General features: G+C 40.3%; 1 protein-coding gene across 2 annotated transcripts in view; it reads right to left on the bottom strand.

Moving 5' to 3' along the window:
* The window catches only part of Zzz3 (zinc finger, ZZ-type containing 3), a 59884-nt gene that overhangs the window by 8999 nt on the left and 26273 nt on the right, over positions 1 to 24612 (bottom strand). For both annotated transcript variants that reach the window (XM_005385220.2, XM_013514455.1), the window contains 7 exons: positions 9872 to 10010; positions 6486 to 6633; positions 6285 to 6400; positions 5114 to 5185; positions 4041 to 4142; positions 3417 to 3512; positions 934 to 1086 (listed from right to left, as the gene is read on the bottom strand). In XM_005385220.2, the coding sequence (XP_005385277.1) occupies positions 934 to 1086; positions 3417 to 3512; positions 4041 to 4142; positions 5114 to 5185; positions 6285 to 6400; positions 6486 to 6633; positions 9872 to 10010 (826 nt within the window). The remainder of the gene's footprint in view (positions 1 to 933; positions 1087 to 3416; positions 3513 to 4040; positions 4143 to 5113; positions 5186 to 6284; positions 6401 to 6485; positions 6634 to 9871; positions 10011 to 24612) is intronic.

Raw genomic sequence — 24612 nt, 5'->3', positions numbered from 1 at the left:
CATCGTAAAAACAAGAAAATAAAACAGAATCAGGCAGGCAGCCTGCCTTTTCTACACACAGTACCTTAGTGTAACCAAGAAATTGTTTATGAGGGAGTTTACTTTATAGAATATTCCAAAAAACAAATGAAAAAAATGAAAGTGTCACTGCTTTGTCACACTGATGAATTAATGGATCTGGGCAATGATCGAGGCTGCTATGTCAAAGAGGGACAACCAGACTGATGAGGGTGCACATGAAGCGGTCCTGCCCGCCCAAACCATCACTTGATCAGTCCTGCCCCATTCCGATCAATCCTGCAGACCTGCTAGCAAATGTACTAGAAATTCAGGGGGCAGAAGAACAGGCTAGTGACAGAAAAGACACGCAATCAACAAAATCCACAGTGGTAGACTCTACAGGATGAATAATCCATTTCATTCATTCACCCATTCATTCCTAAACAAATGTGAGCAAAAGAAAAGACAAAAATGAAAGAGAAAACAAACTCTTTGTGACTTACTGGCTTTATGTGGCTCCAGAAACAAACACATCAAAAAAAAAAATCTTGAGATGACTGGGAAAATATGAACACGACCATAAATTTCATTTTATAAAGGAGACCTTTTTTATAAACGTAACAGTGTAATATCTGGGACTTGCTCCAAAATAATCCAGGGTAGAGAGATATGAAACTGGACGACACAGTAACTGCTGCTGAGGCTGAGCGATGAGAGCACCAGGCTCATTACACTCTTTCCCTACTTGCGTACATGTTGCAATTTTTCTTTATGATAAACTTTTAAAGCATATTTAAAAAAACTTTAAATGTGACTAACTACTTAAAGCAAAGAAATCACTATGTTCTGAAGAGTAGGAATGACGAGAAAACCCTGCTACTCTCACGCTGCACCCTGATCTGTATAAAAAGCAAAATACAGAACAGAACTTACTGAGGCCTCTTCAGCACCAGTGTTCACGCGGCTGTGAAAGCAGGAGCGGTCGTCGTCCTCGTCCATATACACTGGCGGTTCGTGTGAAGTCATGAAAGTGGAAGGTTTAAAGAGATGCTTATTAAGGGGATGCTGCCGTCTGCTTGTTGAAGACTAAGTGAGAAAACAAATTTGTAATTGTGACATTAAAAGGAAATCATTAAAAGGTGCAAGAATATGAAAATATAAATGGTATTTCCAGTAAGTCTCGCAGAAGGGTTTGACTTTTTCACTTTTCTCCTTTAGTACAGCCTTACTTTTTATGTATTTCGTGGACTTTTAACCTTTAAACAATACACCCCCTCCATAACAGAAATGTAGGAGAAACTCCTGAACAGCAGCACCAAGAGCCACATGCTCAGCCCCAGCTTGTCTTTGTGTCCCAATATCTGCCACATTTGCATGCAAATGCTGGCTGCATCCACTCCTCCTATGATCGTCTTATTGAAGGTCAGGGAGCCACATGTGCGACTAGCCACAGTAAAGGGCGAGTTTCCATATCAGGTCTGAAAATACTATCCAACCCTCATTTTTCCAGAATATAAGGGAAGTTTCCAGTATATGATACAACAGATGCCTGAAGATAATTACCGAACACTACTAATTGTATACCTTAGCCAATGTCACTTAATCCTCATAACATTTGCAGAAAGCCGTTATCACCTCTAGTTTAAAGGCAAGAAAATGGACCTTAAGTTTCTTGTTCAGTGTGCTGCAGGCAAATGGTAGATGCAGCATTACGGAGTAGGCTCACATGATACAAAGCCCTCACTCTCCACCACTACACAGGGTAATGAATAGCACAGAAGCAAAAAATAACCTCGGCTACATGGTAGAAAACCGTCATTCCACCTATTTCAAAACTTTATGTTTTGTTTTTTGAGACAGGATCTCACTCCGTAGTTCAGGCGGGGCTTGAACTCACTATGTAACCCAAGCTAGCCTTGAACTTGCGGCGATCCTCCTGCCTCAGTTTCTCAAATGCTGGGATTACAGGTGTGAGCCCCCATACCCAACTCAAAATTTAAACTTTGACTATTGCAAGGAATCATGGGGACTAGGGCTGTGCTAGCTCTTCCTATCCAAAATGTCTATGAATTTAAAACACAGTACACCCAAGGAAAGGAACATATTTAGGTTTCCCCAGTACCCCTTCTGTTATCATCATCCAATCTTAACTGAAAAGAACACAACACACCTATAAAGTCAGCTTGGAAATTAATCAAGAAAATGAGAGTCATTATGTTGGTCACTGGTTATCAAGGCTCCAACACTCCAAAGCCACAGGATGAACTCCACATATCTAACATAGGTGAAAGAGGTATTTGGGGAAGGGGGTAAATCTAAAATATTTAAAATAAGCAAATTGAAACAAGTTTCAAAAGCTTGGTGAAACAACTTAACTTGTAAACCATGAAGCTATACAGGGAATTTCTTAATGTAAACATCATTACGAAAAGCAACAATGTATATGTACAGTGTTAGCTTTCTGTAAAAGACAGTGATGGGGAAGAGGACGTATCAGAATGATTTATTACAGACATGAAGGAAAGTCAATTAGGTTCCTCTATTTCTCCCTCAAGTACAACAACAAAAACACTGGTTACAATTGAATGCAGTGTTCTGTATAAAAACCGACAGCAGCCTTTTCACTGTAGAAAGGAACCAGCAGAAAAGCCTGGTTATCAGAATCAGAGAATCAAGGCTGGGGGCAGTTGCGCACACCTGTAATCCCAACACACAGGAGGCTGAGGCAGGAAGATCGCTGTGAGTTCAAGGCCAGCCTGAACTGCATAGCGAGACTCTGTCTCAAAAAATGAAAAAAAAAAGAAGAAAAAAAAAAAAATCAGAAATTCAGTGGTTCTCAGGCTTACTAGATACGCAACTTGACAATCTAACCAATGTACTTGAAGCCCAGTTTCCTTTCTCTGCAGAGGGGTTAGGGAACATTATCTGACCCAAAGCACTCAACAGTAAGAATAACAGCTACCTATTAATCTTACTATTAGTAAAGTGAAGGTGACAATACTACATACCTTCTATCCTTGCAGGGAAGGCCACAGTAAATACCTTAAAATAAGCATTTCTATTTTTGGATTTATGTAGCATTGTACAAAACAGAAATTGTACTTTAAGAGTCAAACACCTTAAAAGCTTTAATCTCACAAAGGCCTAATATAAATCCAACACAAAATCTTCTAAGCACTGCTCATTCATATTACTCCCAAGAAAATAATGCAGAATCACTAAAGCTCAATGAATTTTTCTAAGTAGCAATAATGGAATCATACACTGCATTTATGCCCAACATAATGAAATGCTTACCATGAACAGAATTTCAAAAACCAAACGACTGCATACTACCAAACACCCACATTTTTACATAAAAATTCTGACTTTAATGCTTTTAATCTAAGGTTTGCTTTCATCTATGTTCTTTTTACCTTTTTGGAGTATATATACAGGTTTGGCGTTCTGCCTGGAACTGGGATGCCGGCTTTCGTGAGCTTTATGAAATACTTCTGTACTCGGCTAGCAACCTAGGGAATACGATAAGCCTTTTAACATAATGAGATGACACACAATACTCGGGCAGTTTAAAAAATTAAAACCCACATGTGTATGTTATTAATGTAATAATTTAAAATTCATCATAAACCTAAAAGTTAATTTAAATTGTCATCAAATATATTTTTAAACCTGGATGAAAAATAATGTAAGTGCATTTAAATTTGTTTGATTCCAAAGCTAAATACAGATTTTCAATTTGTAAATCATGTTTTAGAAAGACAACCAGGAAATACTGAAGCAGTGTCACAAATCTATTAGCACGGTCTAACCAAACAGTAAATAAATACTTATTAAGCAGTTAAGAGATGATAAATCCACTATATTTTTGTTAATATTTTACAATAATCCAAAACAGGACTAATTCAAGTTGTTTCTGAAAGCAACATAAGAATACAGAATGCTACAAAGCGCCACTAGCGTTCTACAGCCAGGAACGACACTGCAGACCAGGCTTCCTCCCTCCGCCCCGCCAGCCCGGCCCCGCCTCGCCTCATCACCTGTTTCGCTGTCCTGTTGCCCAGCTCATCTGCAATCTTCTGCCAGCGTCGAGATTCTACCTCCTCGGGAGGGTATTTCAGGAGTAGCTGTTCGAGTTTTTTCTAAGCCAAACGCAAGGCCAAATTTCAGCAAAAAGGTATTCAATTTAAAACACTGAGTTTCTACACAAACACATTCACATTTCATTTCCAAGTATAATACTTTCTCAACCTTGGGGTTTATATTACTGGAAATTTGTATGGTAGCAAAAACTTCTAATTAGGAACTTAAGATTTTGCAGGGAAAATGAGATTACAGAATGTAACTACGAAAGACCTCTTGAAAGTTTTCTGTTGACTTCAGTAAAAAGGACAAGAAAACAGAAAATAAGGAAATCGATACATCAATCAATCCTGTCATATCTGACAGTCTTTAATGATCCTCACTGAGTATCTTTTGCTAGAATACAGTGGGCTCTCTCCTACAGTTTTGGCAAATGCAAGTGTGAATTCTTTGGATTTAAAATATTAAAAGAGGCTTTTCTTCCCTTCCTTTGTGTGGTCCTTCTATCTTCTAAATTCTTAAACAGGCTGCAATACACACAGTAACCTGCATGCTTGAAAGAAAGGTTTCTGCAAGCTTTTAATAAACTACTAAGCCTATTACAGCTGCAGTGGTAGTACTCGCGGGAGACACGTGTCTCAGACTTCAGCACAAACAGCTCTAGCCATCGTCAGAATGTAAGAGAATGCTCTGGGCTGCCTTCAGCAGCTCCCTCCACTGTAAGAGTTAAGCCTGTACTCTGAGGCTCCATTTTTCTTGGCTTCCTTGTTTTTCTCCCAAAGCTGCACTACAAACACAGCCATTTTATTCCATTCATTTCTGTGCCCCACTCACAACCCCAGATCCTTCTCCCAAACAGGAGTTCACACAGCCTCAAAACCCAAAATTCTTTAAATGTGCAAAAAGGTATAAAAACTAAGTGTAAAAATTTTGAGCTCCTGCATACGGCAATATACGCTCGACTTGTGATACTGATTCTAACGCTGGTCGCTGACTTCCCCGCAACCTATGCCATCCAGCAGGCGCTTACCTGCTCTTCCACGGTCCACAGCTGGTTAAACGTTTCGGGTTTGGTGTCGTCACACAGACGGCCTCTTATCATCTGCACATAAAACAAGCCTTGTTTTCCCACAGGGAAAGTAACAAAGACTACTCTGTGATAGCTAAATAACACACCAATTGTGGAAGTTTTCAAGATACTTTGGTAAATTTTTTTTTAATGTATACATAATGTTTTATATTCACATTCTTACATTTAGTTTTACACTTATACTCCCAGTAATCCCATCACATAGTTGATTAAAAGGGGAGGGGGATTAAAAATGGAAAAAAAGCAACATGTCTAATCAACAGGGGCGAAGTCCAGACAGAAATCCTAGTCACATCCCAGTACACACAGAGCTTGCGGGGAGGGGTGTGAGACAGGTCTCACTCTGTAGAGGTCAGGCTGGTCTTGAACTCACTGTCTCTAGCCCTGGCTGGCCTTGAACTCAAGATCCTCTGGCCTCAGTCCCCTGAGTGGAGAGATTACAGGCACACACCACTACACCCAGCTTAAATGCTATTAATTAATTAATTAATTATTTATTTATTTATTTCCTTCCTTCCTTCCTTCCTTCCTTCCTTCCTTTCTTTCTTTCTTTCCTTCCTCCCTCCCTTCCTTCCTTTTCTTCTTTCTTTTTTTATTTTTTGAGACAGAGTCTTGCTATGTAGCCCAGGCTGGCCTTGAAGCAGCAGTGATCCTCCTGCCTCAGGCTCCCAAATACTGGGATTATAGGCATGTGCCACCACATCCAGCTATTTTTAGAATATGAAGGTATGTGCCAAGCCAAGTGTGGTGCCATATGCCTATAAAAGGCACTTTAAGAGGCTGAGGCAGGAGGATCCTAAGTTCAAAAACAGCCTAGGCAACTTAGCAAGACCCTGTCTCAAAAAATGGGTTGGGGATGTAGCTTAGTGAGAAAGTCGTGGGTTCAATCCCCAGTGCCACCAAAAAAAAGTCTGCCGGGTGTCAGACAGCACTAAGCACAGTGCATGTAACACTCAATCCTCACAATGACCCTACAATGTAGACAGTATTAACTGCATTTTTATGTAGGGACCACCAACAGCATAGAGAACTTTCAGAACACAAAACAGCAAACGTAACCACGTTCTGTCTAAACCCTAAAAGTTATACCCCAACCTGTCGGGCTACTCACTTGTGGCCGGCTGTGGGAGCCCTCTGGACCGTCACTCAGAGGCAGCACGGAGTACGAAAGGGACTCTCCGTCCTTCTTAGGGTCCACGGGGCTTTTTGGTCTAGCAGGTAAACCTACTAAAGGCAAAGCAAGCACACAATTATTAAAGCAAGACACTGCCAGGTATGTCTTTAGCTAAATTCTTACAACGTGATTTCTTACCTTTATCAAAAACTAACTTAACTCTCCTAGTATGTCTTTTACGATTTTTAAACTCTCTTTCAAAGTTCCCAAGGCTATTGGTGTATTGGTCCCACACAATCTCAGGCAACTGAACCACTCTCTGTGGATAGGGAAGTCCTATATCAGCCTGGAAAGACACAACGAAACGAAACAACTTAAGTCAAGAAATAATCAGTTGTGCTCAGATTTGCAGATCCTATATTCAAACAATCAACTGAGCCTTTCTATTCACTAACTGAATCTAACAGACAATACAATTATTTGAGACATTAAGTCTAAAATTAAATGCAGAAGATATTTTTCTGTGTACTTAAAGGAAAAATGAATTTGGTAAAATAAGTGCCACTCAGAAATAGTGCTGTGGCTATGGACATGCTGCACGACATCACTAACAGCCTGCAAACATAAATCCAAGTAAGGACTGCACTGTCTCCGCGAACAGCATATGAAATGTTTTAATTGTCACCAATGATATCTGACACACAAAATTCTTTTAAAATGTACCCCATGTGTGTGACGTACTTGTAAAGCAATGAAGTATTTTCATGATCTATAAGCTCATACCACATTTACAAAAAGTACATCTTTTCATCTTTTTTCTCTTCTTTTTTTCCCTTTTTATTTTTTCCCAGCTCTAGCAATCAAATCCCCAGGCCTCATGCATGCTAAGCACATGCCCCGGGCCAAAACCATGCCTTCAGTTCATTTGAAATATAGTTATTTTACCAAGCATTATTAGAGAAGTCATCAGTACATAATTAGTAAAACCATGTCACTGTGATAAGGATTATAGATATATTCACTTGTCAGAACTACATAAAGGTACAATTGGGATTTACCAACTTCACTGTATGCAAATTTCACCTTAAGAAATAAAGTGAGCAGGGGGTGTGGCTCAGTGGTAGAGCTCTTGGCTAACCTGTGTAAGGCCCTGGGCTCAGCTGGTGGGAAGGAAGGAAGGAGTGAAGAGAAGTGGGGAGGGAAGTCGGGGGAAAGAAACATCAAAAAGAAGGCCATATGCACACTGATACATTTTAGTGCCATATATCTGAAATGATTAAATGCATCTATTCATTTTGAAATAAGATGAAATGGACATACATGATGAAGCAAATATAATAAATACGAATTGTAGAATTTCATGATGGTATAAGTGATAGTATAAGGGTGCTAATTACACAACACTTGCAATTTTTCTGAGTTCAAAATTTTCTATAATAAGTGGAGGGAGATCAAGTTATAAATCAGGAAACCAGCAAGTAAAATCCTATGACAGAATTCTTAATTTTTATTTTGTTTACAACATATTGCATCATTACTATTATCATAATATTACATATTACTCCAAAAGTTCAACTTTTAAAAAATCAGAGGATATGGTCTTTTAAAATAATGATGGAAATATCAAATAAAACTAACAAGTCTCTGGGAGGCTGAGGGTGGCAGATTGTAAGTTTGAGCTCAGCCTGGGACACTTAAAGAGACTCAACAAGAGCTTGTCTCAAAAACCCCAACAAGCTGTGAATGTTTTCATTCCATACACCACGTGTCTTCTTAAGTTCATGCTGTGAATTTTTAGATGTGGAATGAAACAAATGATCACATACCAACTTCATATGGCATATATAAAGCACACATAAGTAAACACAAAGAAACAACAGAAGAAACTTCTATTCACATCTAGTGGGAAAAAGCCTTTCAGGGGGAAGGGGAAATAAAAGGAATTAAGAGATGGTAGTGTACATGTATCAACTCCCCAGGACGAATGTGATCATTTTGTAGTGAAAACACGGGCTAATAAAATTTAGAATTAAAAAAAAATTTTTTAAAGGAATTTAAGTTGGTTATTAAAGTAGCTGGATTTAAAATACTGTGCTTTTTTGTAAACACTATTTCTGAATGGAAGTAAAGAAAAATGCACTTGTAAACTAAACCTAGAAATGAAGAACCAGTAAATAATCAACTGTATACAAATCTATTAGGAAATTCAATGTTGCCACGTGTAGTGGCACATGCCTGTAATCCCAGTACTTGGGAGGCTGAGGTAGGAGGACCACTGCTACTTCACGGCCAGCCTGGGCCACATAAGTGAGCTCAAGGCCAGCCTGAACTGCATAGTGAGACCCTGTCTCAAAAAAGACAAAAAAAAAAAGAAAGAAATTCAAGTATGGAAAAGGATGTTTGCCAGTAAATAATCTTAGGAAAATCCAAATAATAAATCAGTGTATCTAATTACCTCCAATATCTGGTAGACTACACTTTCCTAACTCAGTAGAGAAAGAGGTGACTCACACATACTAAAGTTGTTACATATATAAGATTTTCTTTTAAAAGAGGATTCTTTCTCATAATTTCTCAGTTTTAATCTCTTCACACAATGCTGAGTAATAATGCATTTCTCCAATCTGTAGAGCAGGGGACATGCTATATAGCTCAATGGTAGAGCAAGCACCTCCGAGTACATTAAAGCCCGCAGTTCAATCTCCACCATGCCAAAAATTAAACAACAAAATAAAAGAAGAGCAATTACTGGCTCCTTAATTCAAGACACTTATTACCACACAGATACACATCTAGTTATTTCCATATTTATATACTAAGAAAATTATTATAGAAATTGTATCATGGGCTGGGGATATATAGCTCAATGGCATAAGCGCCTGCTTGGCAAGCAAGAGGTCGTGAGTTTGATCCCTGGTACCACAAAAAAAAAAAAAAAAAAAAAAAATTGTATCACTTTTAAATGGTTAACTGTTAAACATGAAGGCTTGTTTTAAGGAAAAGAGAAATTATGAGGAATTTTCATACTGCAATCAAGGCATTTTAAAATTAAATGTACATTCTATCCTCATGGACGTGGTTTTTTTGTTTCTATCACTTTTTTTTTTGTCTTTTTGAGACAGGGTCTCACTATGCAGTTCAGGCTGGTCTTGAGCTCACTTTGTAGCCCAGGGTGGTCTTTGTAGCAACAATCCTCCTGCCTCAGCTTCATGAGTGCTGGGATTAGAGGGTTTCTATCACTTTTGCTTCCTTTTGTTCATGTGGAAAAATAACTCAAAACAGAAGTAGTAAGTCTTAAAGTGTGTCTTCTTTTAATTCAAAGCAGCAGAGAGAATTTCTCTCAGCTGGGGATGGTAGCAGGCAAAGCTTGTCCACACACCTAGACAAAGCTCTTGGTGATTTTCTTTTGGGGCAGTTTCACTGTGTGTCAGGTAAGGGTAAGAGAAGGTGATCCTGCCTTCAGTAGCATGGTTAATTAGGAGGGAGGAAGTCAAATGTTTTTTAAAATATTAATTCAGCTAAAAGAGTAAGTTCTCTTAAGTTATTACCAAAACACCTTAGCACTTAGAAAGGACAGATCCTACCTTCTTCTGGAGTTTCTCCACAAATCCAATGGGGTTTTTTAGTGCTTCTCTCTGGTGCTTGCCCAAGCTTTCAAGGTCCTGGACTGCTTGGGAGCGCTGAGCCTCCAGGACAGCGATGGTCTGCAGCAGTCTCTGATAACTACAGAGATAAGAAAGATCTCACCACAGTCTCCCAGCAACAACAGTAAACAAAATCTGAGCTCAAGCCATGATCTACTATTAAGTCACACAGTCTTTTTAAAGTTACCTGGAAGAGTTTAGTAAAACATATTACTGGGAATAAATGAGGTCTTCCTGAGTTACGAAGTACCTAGTTAGAAAATATCAGTTAGAGAAAGCAAAGCCTTCTTCCCCCCATCTTAAGTTTTTAATTCTTGAACCTTGAACATAGGAAATATGAAAGCATTTGACTTTCCCAACGAAGGCATTAAAGAAACTGCTAAATTTAAAAAAATAAATAAATAAAAAACCAAATCACCACACTTTATCTAGGAGAGATCATCCAGTCCAGATGCTGCTACTACCCTCTGTCAGAATAAGAGACTTTAGGCACTTTTCCTACCTAAAGCCGCAAACACAATTCCGATGAGACCTTAGGTCTCACGGCCCCCGTCTGCTCTATTATACACCTCCTATGTAAAAGATTCGCTTCTCCAGCATGCCTTCCCTTTCTCCTTAGCATTTAAGATAAAGACAGATCCTCAGTTCTGAAGTACTGAGCATTTACAGAAGACATAAAGATATTTTTAGCCCAGCTAACATACAGTTTCAACCACACAATCTATTGCTTGTCACTACCCTGCCATCTTACTGTAGCCTCTGGCACACACTCATTAACTCATTTTCCCTTACGCCACCCCCTGGAGCCCTGAATGCTCATCTGCATTCTGCAAAGGTTCAGAAAAAGCCACTCCAAGTTCCCCTTCAAGCAAGTGGTTAAGTCCTGAAGGTACTGGTGAAGTGTTTTCAGAATGGCTTCAAATGTACCGTTTCCTGCCAGCCCGGGAGCCCCCTCGGCCAGCGCATCAGTTCTGCTTGCCATTTCACTCAAGCCAGTGGGCAGAGCACATCCCAGCATACAGACGCTCAACGGTTTTGAATGAACAAATGGACAGACGCACATTTCATGCAGTCAAAAGTATACTGAACCCTTTAAGTTCAGCAAACAGTAAACGGCAGAAACATCAAAGTCGAACAGAGGCTCAGCTCTGGATTAAGTGCCACACAGCGCTCTCCGGCCAACTCTCTCATTCCCCCGCGAAGACGCGTCTTGTTCTCAGGTGTGCGCTAGCTAAGCTCTATGCATCGGTGGGTCACTAATTAAGCAAAACTGCCAGCAATAAAGGGCAGGTCTCCTCTCAAGCCAGAGAGACTGATTTGAAAAGCTGGGATTCTGTGGGGAAGGTGAGCCTCCTCTGCCTTGAAGGGCAGGAGGGCAACCACACCAAGCCTGCCTCCACCCGCTCCCGCTAGGTCAGCCTCAGAGTCTCCCGAGCCTCACAGCACAATGACTGCTGTCCCATCCACACCTCCTAACCAAGTTGCGTAGAAGCAAACTTGCTCGGCAACTGAACCTCTGCTTTAAGGAGGAGCTGCACTTCAGGATCACTTACAATAATCTGGACTTACTAAGTTTCAGTGCACTTCTGCACGCCAGTAACAATCAGTAGGGCACAAGAAAGGAAATACAGTGAGCAGAGCTTGAACAAAAGCTACAAAGGCAGTCCCCCTCTGTTCTGTTCAGAGCAAACGGACACTGGGAAGGAGGCCTGTTACGGAGCCAATAAAGCATAACAATTTTTCTGTATGATAATTATTCCACAATAAACTCACTTCAACAAATAACTGCAACAAAGATGACACAGAAAGTGTAATTCTTCAACTCCAACTTTACTTCTTTTTAAAAGTAAACACACAATGACTATCAGCCTGGAGCGTTGAGGATAAACACTGGTAAAACCCAGAATAATGAAGACTGCAGGACAATAGTAAATTCAAGTCTTCTTTCTCAGGTAACCTAAATTATTTCCCAGAATACTCAAGAGAGTTTACCAGTTTAAGATTACCATGCACTTCCCTGTGCAGATAGGGACGGAGTTACAAAACACTGGAAGGACATCTAAGAAACAGCACAATGTAAACAAATCCACCTTCAGTCCCACCTGCCCACCCACGCCACTTTCAAAAGAAACTACAGAAGCCCACCCAGGCAGGAGTCCAAGGCAGGATTCAGCTGTTCCTTAATTCAACAACTGCATGCTAAAGAAACAAGCACTATCCTAAAATCTTTCCTCATCATCAAGACAAGTCAGGTGCAGAGTTTAGGCCAGGGGAACTGTGGCCACATCAGCGGAAGAAAGGACCGGGTGGTTATGTCAGGGCCTGGCGGGGGACGGGGGCAGGGGCAGCATAAGGCCATCTATTGCTCTGTATGTGCAGAACTCTCCAGAATTAATTTTAAAAACTATTAACTTTAGTCAATATTAACAAGGAAAATGACCTTCTGGGCCGGTCAGATCACACCTGCCTATGAATTTAGCTCTGCTTTCAGAAAGAGAAACAGGTTAATAGACAGACCAGATAACTGAGGAACTGTGTAATAAGAACTAGCAATAGTGCCTGACATTTACTGAGTATATGTGAGACCTAACATTATCCCTATTTTAAAGATAAAGAAATCAAAACACAGATGAATTAGCCTGCCAAGATCATAAAGTGGAGGCATGATGGCTGAAAGGAATCGTTAAAAGACAATATTTAGCCAAAAAATGAAAACTTTTACAAGAGCATTACTTCAAGCTTTACTTAACAAACTATGGGGCCGGGCGTGGTGGTGTACACCTGTAATCCCAGCACGAGAGGCTGAGGCAGGAGGATTGTTGCAAATGTGAGACCAGCCTGGGCTACAAAGTGAGCTCAAGGCCAGCCTGAACTGCTTATCGAGACCCTGTCTCAAAAAAACAAAAAAACCAAACAAACAATGTATGTAAGCCAAAAAGGAAACAAACTTGTTTTATGGGGAATGTCAAACCGATAAAGGCACAAAACTAAGCAAAATCTTGTCTTAATCAAAACCTATAGAAGACAAGTAAGACAGTACCCAGTGACCACAGGTACTCATCCAGATATTGAAAAGCAATTAAAAAACATTAAAAATCCTAGTTTTTGAGCCAGGAGTGGTGGCAATTACTTGGGAGGCTGAGGCAAGAGGATAGCCATGAGTTTGAGGCCAACCTGGCCTACATAGTGAGTTCAAGGCCAGCCTAAAAGTACACAGCAAGACCCTGCCTTAAAAAAAAATTGTTTTAAAAATCCTAGTTTTTAAATGCCATTAAAACATGCTACTGTCACTTTTGCTCCTCACTGAACCAAGTGAGGGAACAGAAATTTAAAAATTACACATGCTTCTGCATGGATCCAAGTACCCTTTTTTCTCCAACTATATTTACAGCGTTCCTATAAGGACAGCTTTGTATTAAATCTATAAAACTTGTTTATTTCTAAAGCTGAATCTTATACAATGCTGAGAATAGTGAGCTTATCTGTGAGCAAAAAACGAATTTTACTTTTGTTTGAGGTCTTCAACATAAAGACAATCTAGTTTTTATATTACAGAATTATATTTGGCTAAAATAAAATACAAATGCCCTTCAAATCTATACCTAAGTTATTTTCACTACCTTTCAGTATCCAAGTCCTCCTGAATTCTTTATTCACGTCTGTGAATTCAAAAACATTTACATAAAATAGTACATAGGTAAAAGTCTTGATGTCTGAAAAGGAATTATCAAGGAATTAGCAACCTAGAAATTAACTTTACTGTCCAATTTCTAAGCATGTTACATATACAGTAATCAATGCAGAAGGAAAGGAAGAAAAATTTTATTTTCAATTATACCATAATCTTTTTCAAAGAATCAAGTTTCCCTTTCTATTGTGGAAATAATTCTCAAGATTACATGGATGCTGGGGTACAGTACCTGTCTAGTATGCAGAAGGCCCACAGTGAGATGCCCCAGCACCCCTCTCTCACACACTCTCACACACACTCTCTTCCCTCTCTCTCTCTCTCTCTCTCTCTCTCTCACACACACACACACACACACACACACACACACACAAAGACTGCATGGGCACTTGAAATCTTAAAAAACTAATGAGGAAACAGTTTTCAAAATTTAGATTGGGGACATTCTGCCATAAAGTTGGAACTAATTCTTCAAAATAGTCATTAAATAGTATCAATAAAACCTGAGGGGGGGCTCTATTTTGGAATGGGAGTCTACAAGTGTGGCTCAGCTATCTTCATAAACAAGTTTTATGGGAACACAGCCACACTCCTTTGTTTACATAACAGACAGGGTGGAGTAGATGCAGTATTTACTATGTGGCCGAGAACCTTTACTATACGGCCCTGTTATAAAAAGCATACCAAGCCTTGCTCTAGAGTCTCTGTAAAGAATACAGACAGACATATAACAGGCAAGTGTACTTTGGATTAAATCCACAGGGAGGAGAGGAAACATCTATAAAGACATTTTTTAGGATAGATTTTTAAAATAGAGATTGTAGAAACTGTTCGACAGTACCAACCCTAAACTGTATGACACTGGCCCTAAGGCTGAGCAAAGCATTGTTCTAGTTTTCACACACTGAAGTCTACGACTGACAAGTGTGAAAGGCTGGGGAAGCGGCTCAGAGGGGAATAGTTGCCTAAGATGTGCAAGGCCCTGGGGCAGATCCCTAGCATGGCAAAAAACAAAAGTAATGAGCACAACTCGGGCGGAGGCTGTTCAACCCTGGGCCTTGTGCACCGCTGGCAAGAACTCTTAGCACTGGGCTCCATTCCCAGCCCCTATGATCTACTAAATGGCTCAGCGGAATTTTTTTAAAGTGTATTATAACAGATGGGAAGGAGGATAAGGAAAAAGAGAAGGAACGTTAGGCTGATGAACTCAGCGGCAAGATACACAGACGCTTATCATACTTTTAACTTCTCTAAATTTTCATAACTTCCTACATAAAAAAAAACGGAGAAATGAAATGTTTCATTGTACTTTCTACTAGAAAAGAGTGGCCTGATTATGCTATGAATATTGAGTTCGATTAAAGACAATGAAAACACCCGAAGAAGGTGATAAGAATGCATTTGCCTATGTTCTAAGGATAGGGTATAGAAAAACGATCAGGTAGTTAGCTAATGTCTTTACAAGTGCAGGACATATGCCGGATTTCATTCTCCACAGACAAAGCTATGTAAACTGGTTCTTAAGAATAAAGTTTAAAAATACCAAATTCTAGCCAATCTAGCAGTTTACCAATTTAAAATATTTGGGTGTCAGGGAGTCTCTCAACCTAAGTTCAACTAAGTGTTGTTTCTACAAAACACTGAGCTCATAGGTACACACGATTTCACAGAAATTATTTTTATGTAAGCAGAACACACAACTTAAGAAATTATCTATTTGGTAAAATAGAGGCTGTATAATATGGTACTTTTCTCTTGGGCTGTAGGATATGACACTTCCTATACCTTCCATCAAACTCCAGAAATTTTCATGGGTACTGCAAAATCGTATTACTTAGGTGGCCCCAAAAAACTGAAGCATGACCACAGATTGTGGCAGTGGTCTTGGACTGGTTGATACACAACCCCCTCCACCCCTCAATGCCCGCAAGGTAACCACAGATGCAAATACAGCTCTTCCCAAAGGAATACATCTTCACCCTAGGCCTCAAAGATATCCCAAAATTAACTTTCAAAAGAAAATGAACACCTCACATTTAAAAATTATGTATATAAGAAAGCAAGACACAACAATAAAATGCGAGCATGAACATATCTACAGAGAATAGGAAACTACAAAAACTGAGCATGTAGCTTTGAAAAGGAAGCAAATAAAAAATTTAACAATATAATAAAAGCTTAGCAAGGACACATTTCCACTTTCAGAAAATAGACTAGGCAAATAGAAGGGCAAACTCTTCACCGACAACAATAGAAAACTAGAAAAAATATTTTTAAAACTCTTAAAGGCATTGCCTGGCAAGCGCAAGGTCGTGAGTTCAATTCCCAATACCAGAAGAAAAACAAAAACAAAAAAAATCTTTTAAAGACATCAAAGAGCTAAGAAAATTGTAAGGTACTGTAGATGCAAGAGAAGATAAAAATGATCTCACTTTTTGGGGCGCTTTTGCCCTCGAGCAACCTATTACCCAGGATTATTATCCAGGAGAGGAGGCGGAGAGGCTGAGCGGTGCTTCTGACAACACAAGGTCAACCTGGAAGCCAGAGGCCCGGCTCTGGGCTGGAACCCTGAATGGCTCCATGGCAGCAATAAAGGTGAACAGGAAATAAACAGCTCAGACAGGACTAGAATCCCAACCTGAAATGATCATGGCTGAACATGCACATGTCCTAGACCCAGTCATCCCAGGCATCAAGAAACCCTCGAAAACAGACCGTAGGAGTCATCCGTTTCTAGTAGCCTTATTCACAGTAATCCCAAAACAAGAATAACCTGAACAGCCGTCTAACCCAAATGGTTAGACTACAGTCAGATATTCAGTGCAAGATTACACAGCAATGAAAATGGACAAATTATGTTTACGCTAATATAGATGAATACCACAGATATAGTTGATCATAAAAGAATATGTGTTGTGGGGCTCAAAAGTATGACAAACCATGCTTTATTGTTTAAGAGATCGCCACAGAGACGGCTAACATTTCAAAACAGGAAAGGCATAATTTTTTCAAAAGAAAAAGGCTGAGGTATTACTGAGGAACTGTTTACAGGGGACTTCTAGAATGTTGTATCTTGTTTATTATAACTCTAACAATATGTAAGCAATTAATTACTCTAACATGCACTGCCTATTGCACAAACATTTTTTGAAAGAGAAAAGACATTTTCTAGGAAGGAAATCAGAGATTATTTTAAAACACTAAGATTCCCTTAACAATTCTGGATCAAACCCAGCTCTACACACAAGTAACAGTGGGACCTTATTGAAGACATTAAACCTTGGACCACAGCTTTTTCACCTTTAAAATGAGAACAATGGACCCGATCTGTGATTACAAAAGCTTTCCTGGATGAGAAACATTCTAGGGTTGCAAGGCACTTGTTCTACTTTGGTCACTCACTACCGTACATTCTTCCTAGTTTTAAATAAGTTCAATTTATGCCACACACACAGAAACAGCACTCTTTGTTCTCTGTGTGCTGAACCGTACCCGGGACTCGGGATTAACAGCTCTTCCCCAAGCTAAAAGTACGCCATGTAACTGTCCTCAGAGAGGAAGGTATTTTGAAAGACCCAAGATGGTGCCAAAGGACGGCTATGATGAATTCAGAAAAATATGTGAGATTCTGACAGGAAAGGTAAAATGAGGTTAAGACATTCCAGGTAAAACAGAGTAGGTCAAAACATAAAGGAATGGCAGGTAAGCGCAGAACAGGTTGAGAAGAGAGTACAGAGAAAACACAGTTCAAGGCCAAGTTGAGGCTACAAAGTCAAAATCTGTAAAGGGAAAGTGGTGAGCTATGAACACGATGAGATCCAAGATGCGCATTCCAGCCCTGTTCCGACAAGCTGTGGTCACAGTCAAAGCAACTAACCTCACCAGCGCTCACTTTCTTCCACACAATACTGTAGGAGACGCTACACTTTCTTTGCAATCCAGAAAACCCAGAGAAGGGCATTCAGATTTTTTTACAGGCATGCGCGACTGCACCTCATCGGCATTCATATTTTTAACAAACTGCACAGATTATTCTGAAGCACTTCCGGGATAAAGTAGCATTCTAATACAAAGGGCAGAAATACAAGTTTTGAACAATAATGATCCAAGCATACATTTGCATTTTTACAGTTAATATGGCTGCAATGTGTAAGAGAAACTTGGGAGAGATGAAAATGGCATTGAAAACCACATAAAAACCTAGGTAGCCGACATATAGATCAGATTACATTCTGAGCATCCAGCCAGGGTTCCGAAAAGCAGAAAATTCAAAGGAGCTTAGTTGGCAAAAGAACCTCTCTTCAAAATCTGAAAGCCTGTCATACAGAAAGGGGACTGGGCCTATCTTGCACCATCTCAAAGTCAAACTCCCATTACTGAGTACAAGTTCTAAGGAAAAACCTCAGACTCAACAACAAAGACTTACTGTTAAATGAAAATGAACAACGACACAATCTATTTCATATATCAGTGAGTTCTCTAGGACTTGACAGATTCAGAATGATGTCCCAAGGATGCTGTACAGAATTTGTGTATTAAAAGGAAGCCTGCACCTGGCTTCCAGCAAAGTTATTCTAGGACAAAGTTTCTGAAGATACTGGAGAAGAATATTTTAAAAACAAATTTCTTCACTCTAAAAGCTAGACACACTTGAGATTCTAATTACATGACAATTAGTAAAAGGCAAAACTACGGAGACAATAAAAGATAAGTAGCTCCCAAATTTTTCAGTAGGGAAAAGGAAAGGTTGAATACATAAAGCACAGGAAATTGTTTTTAAACAGGAAAATTGTGCTATGACACTGTGATGTTGGATATATAACAATATGCATTTGTCAAAACCATAAACCCTGTTAAGCACAAAGAATATACCCTAAAGATTATTTATTTATTCATTTATTTTGGTTTTTTGAGACAGTCTCACTATGTAGTTCAGGTTGGCCTTGAACTCACTCTGTAGCCCAGGCCAGCCTTGAACTCGGAGCAGTCCTCCTATCTCAGCTTCCCAAATGCTGGGATTACAGGAATGCACCACCATGCCCAGCATTTCACAATTTTTAAAAGTCATTTAGCAGTTCACAGAATTCGAGGAACAAAAGAATCTGACTATATCACAAATGTATCAGTCTCAATGATGAGGTAGGGTAGGAGGAGGAGAGGACCTAAGTAACTTTGGAAATGAGTCATATTAACACTAAAGGCAAGAGGACCCACACGTAAGTACTATATTCTAGTTCTCATGGCGTTTCCCATGGAGCTATATGGGTTAGCACTTCTGATGCTACTGTCCGTGTAACAGATGGGAGTCAGAGGGCCAGGTTGGCCACAGCTAAGGTGGAAAGTTCCAGCTAAGCAAGGGGAGGAGACTAGTGATGGATTACCTGGAATCGTCACAGGAACTCAAGTTTAGCTTAGATACAATTACACACAGAAATATGTACAGATATATACACACATGGGCTAGCAGACATTTATATTTCCTGGCTTCCTCAGCTGAGATGACTAAACAAAAGCAGAAACAGTGAACATAATTAGCACCCGAAGCCTGGCTTCCAACATCATTCTGCCTAAAGGGAACGGTATTAGGTAGATATCCTTCGATAGAGTGAGGTCCAGTGCTACGCAGGACATGTACAAAATGAACCTGCAGTAGCTCTAGTCCCATAAAGTAAGATAGTGCGCAAAACAAAAACGTGAAAAAAACACCACCACCACCACGGTTGGGGGGAGGGCAGTGTCAAAGGGCACAGGAAAGGCTCTCCACGGCCAAAGCTCACACAGCTTGAGCCAAACTGAAGCCATCAGGCGCTGTAACCCAAGTATAAAATAATGGAGTGCACGCTGATTTAGATAAACCATTGACTATATAAATGAAGAAAAAAAAGTCTATGCACAGGCATTCCAAGCCACTCACCACTCCTTAAACACGGGGTACGCGCAGTGATCTCCCGGCGAAGAATGCAGGACGGAAAGGGGGAGAAGGAAAGAACTTTACATAGACAATCCTAACACGGCCTCAGCTAGGAGAGGGGCTGTGGCCAACATGGACAGCAAGACACCCTCTCAACAGCATGCCCTCACAGGACGGGATCAAACGGCCTTGCTTCCCAGACCCATCACCCCAGTCTCTTCATGAGGAGAGCATCAGACCAATGCACACAGAGCAGCGGCCGAATCGCGCCCAGAGGACCAACCAGGTCAACAAGGAAAGTGCGGGAAACCCAAGGAGACACGAGAACTGAACGTACACGTGGTATTGGGGTTCTGGAAAAGAAAAAGGATGTCAGGTAACAACTGAGAAACCCAAAATGGACTTTACATGGACCCAAACCGCTAATAATGTACTAGTACTGACCGGTTTATTAATTATAAAAGATGTATCATAGTAATACAAGGTACTAACACGGGAAACTGAGTGGAAAATATATAGGAAGTCTCTATAGTATGTTCTACATTCTTTTGTAAACCCAAAACTGCTGTCTTTTTAAAATAAATAAATATAAATTTCTCAAACTTCCTTGTAGTTATTATTGCTTCACCTTGCGATGGAGAGAAAAAGTGTTTGGCTGAGGTTTGTATTTAAGATTCCATCAGCTGAGACAACAGAATTTAAGAGACTCCATCCAATTCACGGAAAATTAAAATTGTATGTTACTAGACTTACTGCCACTTACTTCTGCTTCAACATTACCATACAGCAATCATTCTAATGGCTCTAGAATGCACCCTTTCCAAATAATTCTCAGCTGCAGTCTATGCTTTGTATGGGTATGTATTCAAAACACCTTTCTAGATAGCATTTGCATTCTGCTTAAGAGACAGTAGACCATTTCAAATGTTGTAAAGCCTTTGCCAAATAAACTTAATCTCCAGACCGACAACAGTAAAATTTAAGCCATCAAGCAGCACAAGTCTACTCTTTCAGCTTCCGTGCCCCGGCGCAGCAGTGCGTTCAGGCACCGTTAACCCACCACAGCCCGCCATGTGCACCTCCTGTGTCTGCAGGGAAGGCTAGGGACAGGGAGATGACAGGCAGTGGTAGTTCTCTTAAAGAATCCCACCAAAGCATTTGTAGCACAGCAGTTTTTAAACCTTTGTTTCTTTTTTTTTTCTTCCTCAGCCTCACAACCACACAGCTTAAAACATAATTAAAGGAATGGCAAAAGTAAAGCACATGTGTATAAACATGTGGAAAGGACTATTTGTATGTAAAATCTGTAAATTGCAAAGTGAAATAAAAAACTTACTAATTCTTGTTGCTACCTCATCGCATTACGTTTACGCATCTATTAATTTTGCCCTTGTGCAGTTATTATACCTTATTTATACCATTTCACAAATACTTACGTATGTATCCATATGTTTACATATGTAATTACATTTTAATCAAAAACCCTTTGAAGCACTACAACCACTTTACAGATGACATAACCAAAACTAGGGAATCTAAATACTGGTAGCATATTTTCACTATATCACTCTCCCATAATTCAGTATTTGCACATCTCAATTTATGTGTAACACTAAACTTAGATCACATCTAATGGTTTCTACCTAAAACTCAAACAATTCAAAACATGAAATCCTAATTCCCTGCCTTTTAAACATAACAAAGGCTGGAATAAAATTAGCCTTTTTAGGGCCAGCGGCACAGCACAATGGTAGAGCATTTGCCTGCCATGTGTAAGGGCTGGATTTGATTAGAAACACATGCACACACACATACACATGGGCACACACACACCACAGTCACTTAAAATTCTTCCTGATGCCAGGCATGGTGGCGCACGCCTGTAATCCCAGCACTTACTTGGGAGGCTGAGGCAGAAGGTTCATTGCAAGTTCAAAGCCAGCCTGGGCTACAAAGTAAGCGCAAGGCCAGCCTGCACTGCACACACAGCAAGACCCTGTCTCTAAAAGACCAAAAAAATAAATAAATAAAGTCCTTCCTGGTCCTGTTTACTTACCAGTATAAATGTATAAATATTAGTCCAACAAGAGGATACAAAAGCAGAGAAAGAACAGCAGGAAATATAATAGCTCTCTGCAAAGAAGTAGATTTAGAATGTGTTTCAAAGTGGTTTGCTGGGTCTGGTTTTTGTTGTTGGTTTCAACAGTCCTGCAAGTACAGCCACTCTTCCAATGTCGTCTACTATAAAAATCACCAGGTTTTTCTGAACCTATCTTAGAATCACTGTATTAGGAAGCGGGCTTAGACTAGCTGCATATTCAAGTCCACAATATGTCCCTAAAAGACTCTAAAATCAAGTATGATACCCTAGCTGTATTTTTCTTGCTTCATCTCTTTTGTTTATTTGACTTAGAATTGATCAAGAAAAATTAGCCACTTGGCCTGGTCTAATCAGAAAGCTTAAATAAGCCACTTGTATATTTGTATGTTCTGATGCCAAAGTATGATTTTGGTATCATTTCTCTTATTTCCAAATATTTGGAGGAACCATCACAATCTCATTTTCAACAATTTTTTTTTTTTTTTTTGGTACCGGGAATCAAATTTGGGACCTTGCGCTTGCCAGGCAGGCACTTGTGCCACTGAGCTATATCCCCCGGCCCAACAATTTCATTTTCATATCCATCAATTATTTAAGTATTAGGCTAATGGGGTACATTAAGCATTGGGAACACAGTGTTGGACAACAGCTACAGGCCTTTTCTTAACACAGATATGAATCAAGGGAGACAGACAATTACAACACGAGGTGTTCAATGCTGTAGGGAGAACCACTTAACATAGGGGGGCTGCCAACAAGTAGTATCTTCAAGGCTCAGAGCTTCCTGAAGAAGAGAATGGTCACCTGGCCACCAGAGACTGGACAGAAGGCAGAGAATAAACCAGGAAAAGGAAGTAGGAGGGTTCCAAAGAGAGGGTTCCAGGGTTGTTCCAAAGAGAAGGGACAAGATGCACAAGGCTTTTACTCGGAGCTTGGCACTTAAGGCCAGAAGAAGCCTGGCACGAGTGGGTGTGGAGGCATACTTGAGGCTCCAGAGGAAGAGAGAGATCAATTACACAGGCTCTGGGGAAACAAGACTGGAGCTGCTGGGCAGGAGTTTTAAGGTGGAGAACAACAACCATTTTGTATTTTACAAAGATCACTCATGTCAGAACAGGGGGAATGGATTAGGCTAGAGCAAGACTAGAAGACCAATTAATGAGCCGCTGTAATAAAAGGGGGAGAGTCGCACTACATGTTAGGGCAGTGGAACGGAGCTAGCAACAGGCGACGGGTGAATCTGAGAGACTCAGGACCCTGTAGCATCTAGTGATGAGACAAATGGCATATCCTGGAAACTGAAACGGGGTTCCAAGAAGAGTCTAAGACAAAGCAGTGAGAGGCAGCCTCAAGACAGCACTCAAAAAGCCACCAGTGAGTCACTTCTGCACAGTGACACGAGCTGAAGCTAGATTTTACTCATGTAAGAGTAAGTCAAAGACAAACAGAGCAGTGATGTAAAGCAGCAGCCATCTATTCAAAAAATCTAGCTGTGAATAGGAGAAAGTAAGTGAAAGAGCTGGTGCATATGGTCTATGGAAGGGTTTTGAGACGGGGCAGATTTTAGTATGCTCGCCTGCTGACAGGCAAACTAGAAAGGCCAAGTCAGAACCAGGTAAGGTCCCAAAAGAAGAGGGGGTAGGAGCCAATTCATTAGAAGGCTTGGCCCCTAGCAGGAAGAGACTTGCTTAAAGGAGTTGTCGTTTTCACTTTTCAGTGCAAGTTTAGCACTCTTCACTCCAATGAGCCCTTAAAACCATCTGCAGTTCTAATTATTTTTCCCCTTTTTAAAGATGAGGAAATGCTGTGCATGGTGGCACATGCCCATAATACCAGCACTCAGGAGGCTGAGGCAGGATGGCCTCAAGTTTGAGGCCAGTCTGGGCTACACAGTGAGTTCAAGGCCAGCCTGCACTGCATAGTGAAACTGTTTCAAAAAATAAAATACATAAATCCAGGAAATAAATAAAAATAAAGATGAGAAAACAAAACAAAGGTTTCAAGTGGTGGATTGAACCCAACTATGCCTCTGAGTCCCAGACCCACAATCCATAGGGTACTATGTACCCTTACAAAAGGTGGGCACGTGCAGGTAAATGTGCAGGTTTTCTGGCAGGACACTGGCAGAGCAAGTTCAGCTCTGCTGCCTTTTATTTTCTCCATGAAGTAGAAAGCTGGCTCATCTGCTGAGTGAGGGGTTGGTGGCTTAATGAGAGTTAAAAAGATTTTAAACAGACAAGATGACCAAGCTAACTAGGGAAACATGCAAGGGAACCAAGAGGCCACCAACTGTAACTGAAAACCATGCTTACAGCGGTACAAACATGCAGGAGGGTGCGAGTTTTCCTCAACAGGAGCAAAAGAAAAGGCAATGGGAGAGGGGAGGAAAAAAATGTTGGCAAGAAAGTTCTGTACTTCAAGATCAGGGAATCTAAGTAAGCCAGGTAAGTAAAAGAAGCACGGTCAGGTAACAGCAAAAACAGAAAAAGCAGAGCTGTCAGGGAAATAAAGAACTTTGTACGTTCTTTTATATCAACAATCAGCTGTTCATCTTTTCACAGCAAAGCAGTAGTATCCCATAGTGTATTGTTCGCTGAGTGATAAAACTAAAGAGTACAGTACTAAAGTACCGGCTTTAACCAAAGATACGCTGGTACTGAACTATGTGGAAGCTTAACTAACCCTGGCAGTGGCAAACCAGGGTCCCGCTAAGTTACACTGGCTGATCTTGGATTCCTGGGCTCCAGCGACCCTTCAGCCTCAGTCTCCGGAGTGGCTGGGAACACAGACATATGTCACCACACCTGGGGACTTGCACTTAATTAAAAACACAGTACGTCAAAATGGATGTCGTTCTGAACAAAACCATTATTTTACATCATCTGCAAGCATGATTCATAGGATACTGAAAGTTTTTCACTCTGTCTTCAAGGTAGTTTGAAATTAGCCACACCTGGGACTCTGGGCATAAAAATTATGAG

The sequence above is a fragment of the Chinchilla lanigera genome, unplaced genomic scaffold (assembly GCF_000276665.1).
Source record: "Chinchilla lanigera isolate Chin_1 unplaced genomic scaffold, ChiLan1.0 scaffold00022, whole genome shotgun sequence".
Taxonomy (NCBI): Eukaryota; Metazoa; Chordata; class Mammalia; order Rodentia; family Chinchillidae; genus Chinchilla; species Chinchilla lanigera.
This window is presented reverse-complemented; position numbering and strand designations above follow the sequence as displayed.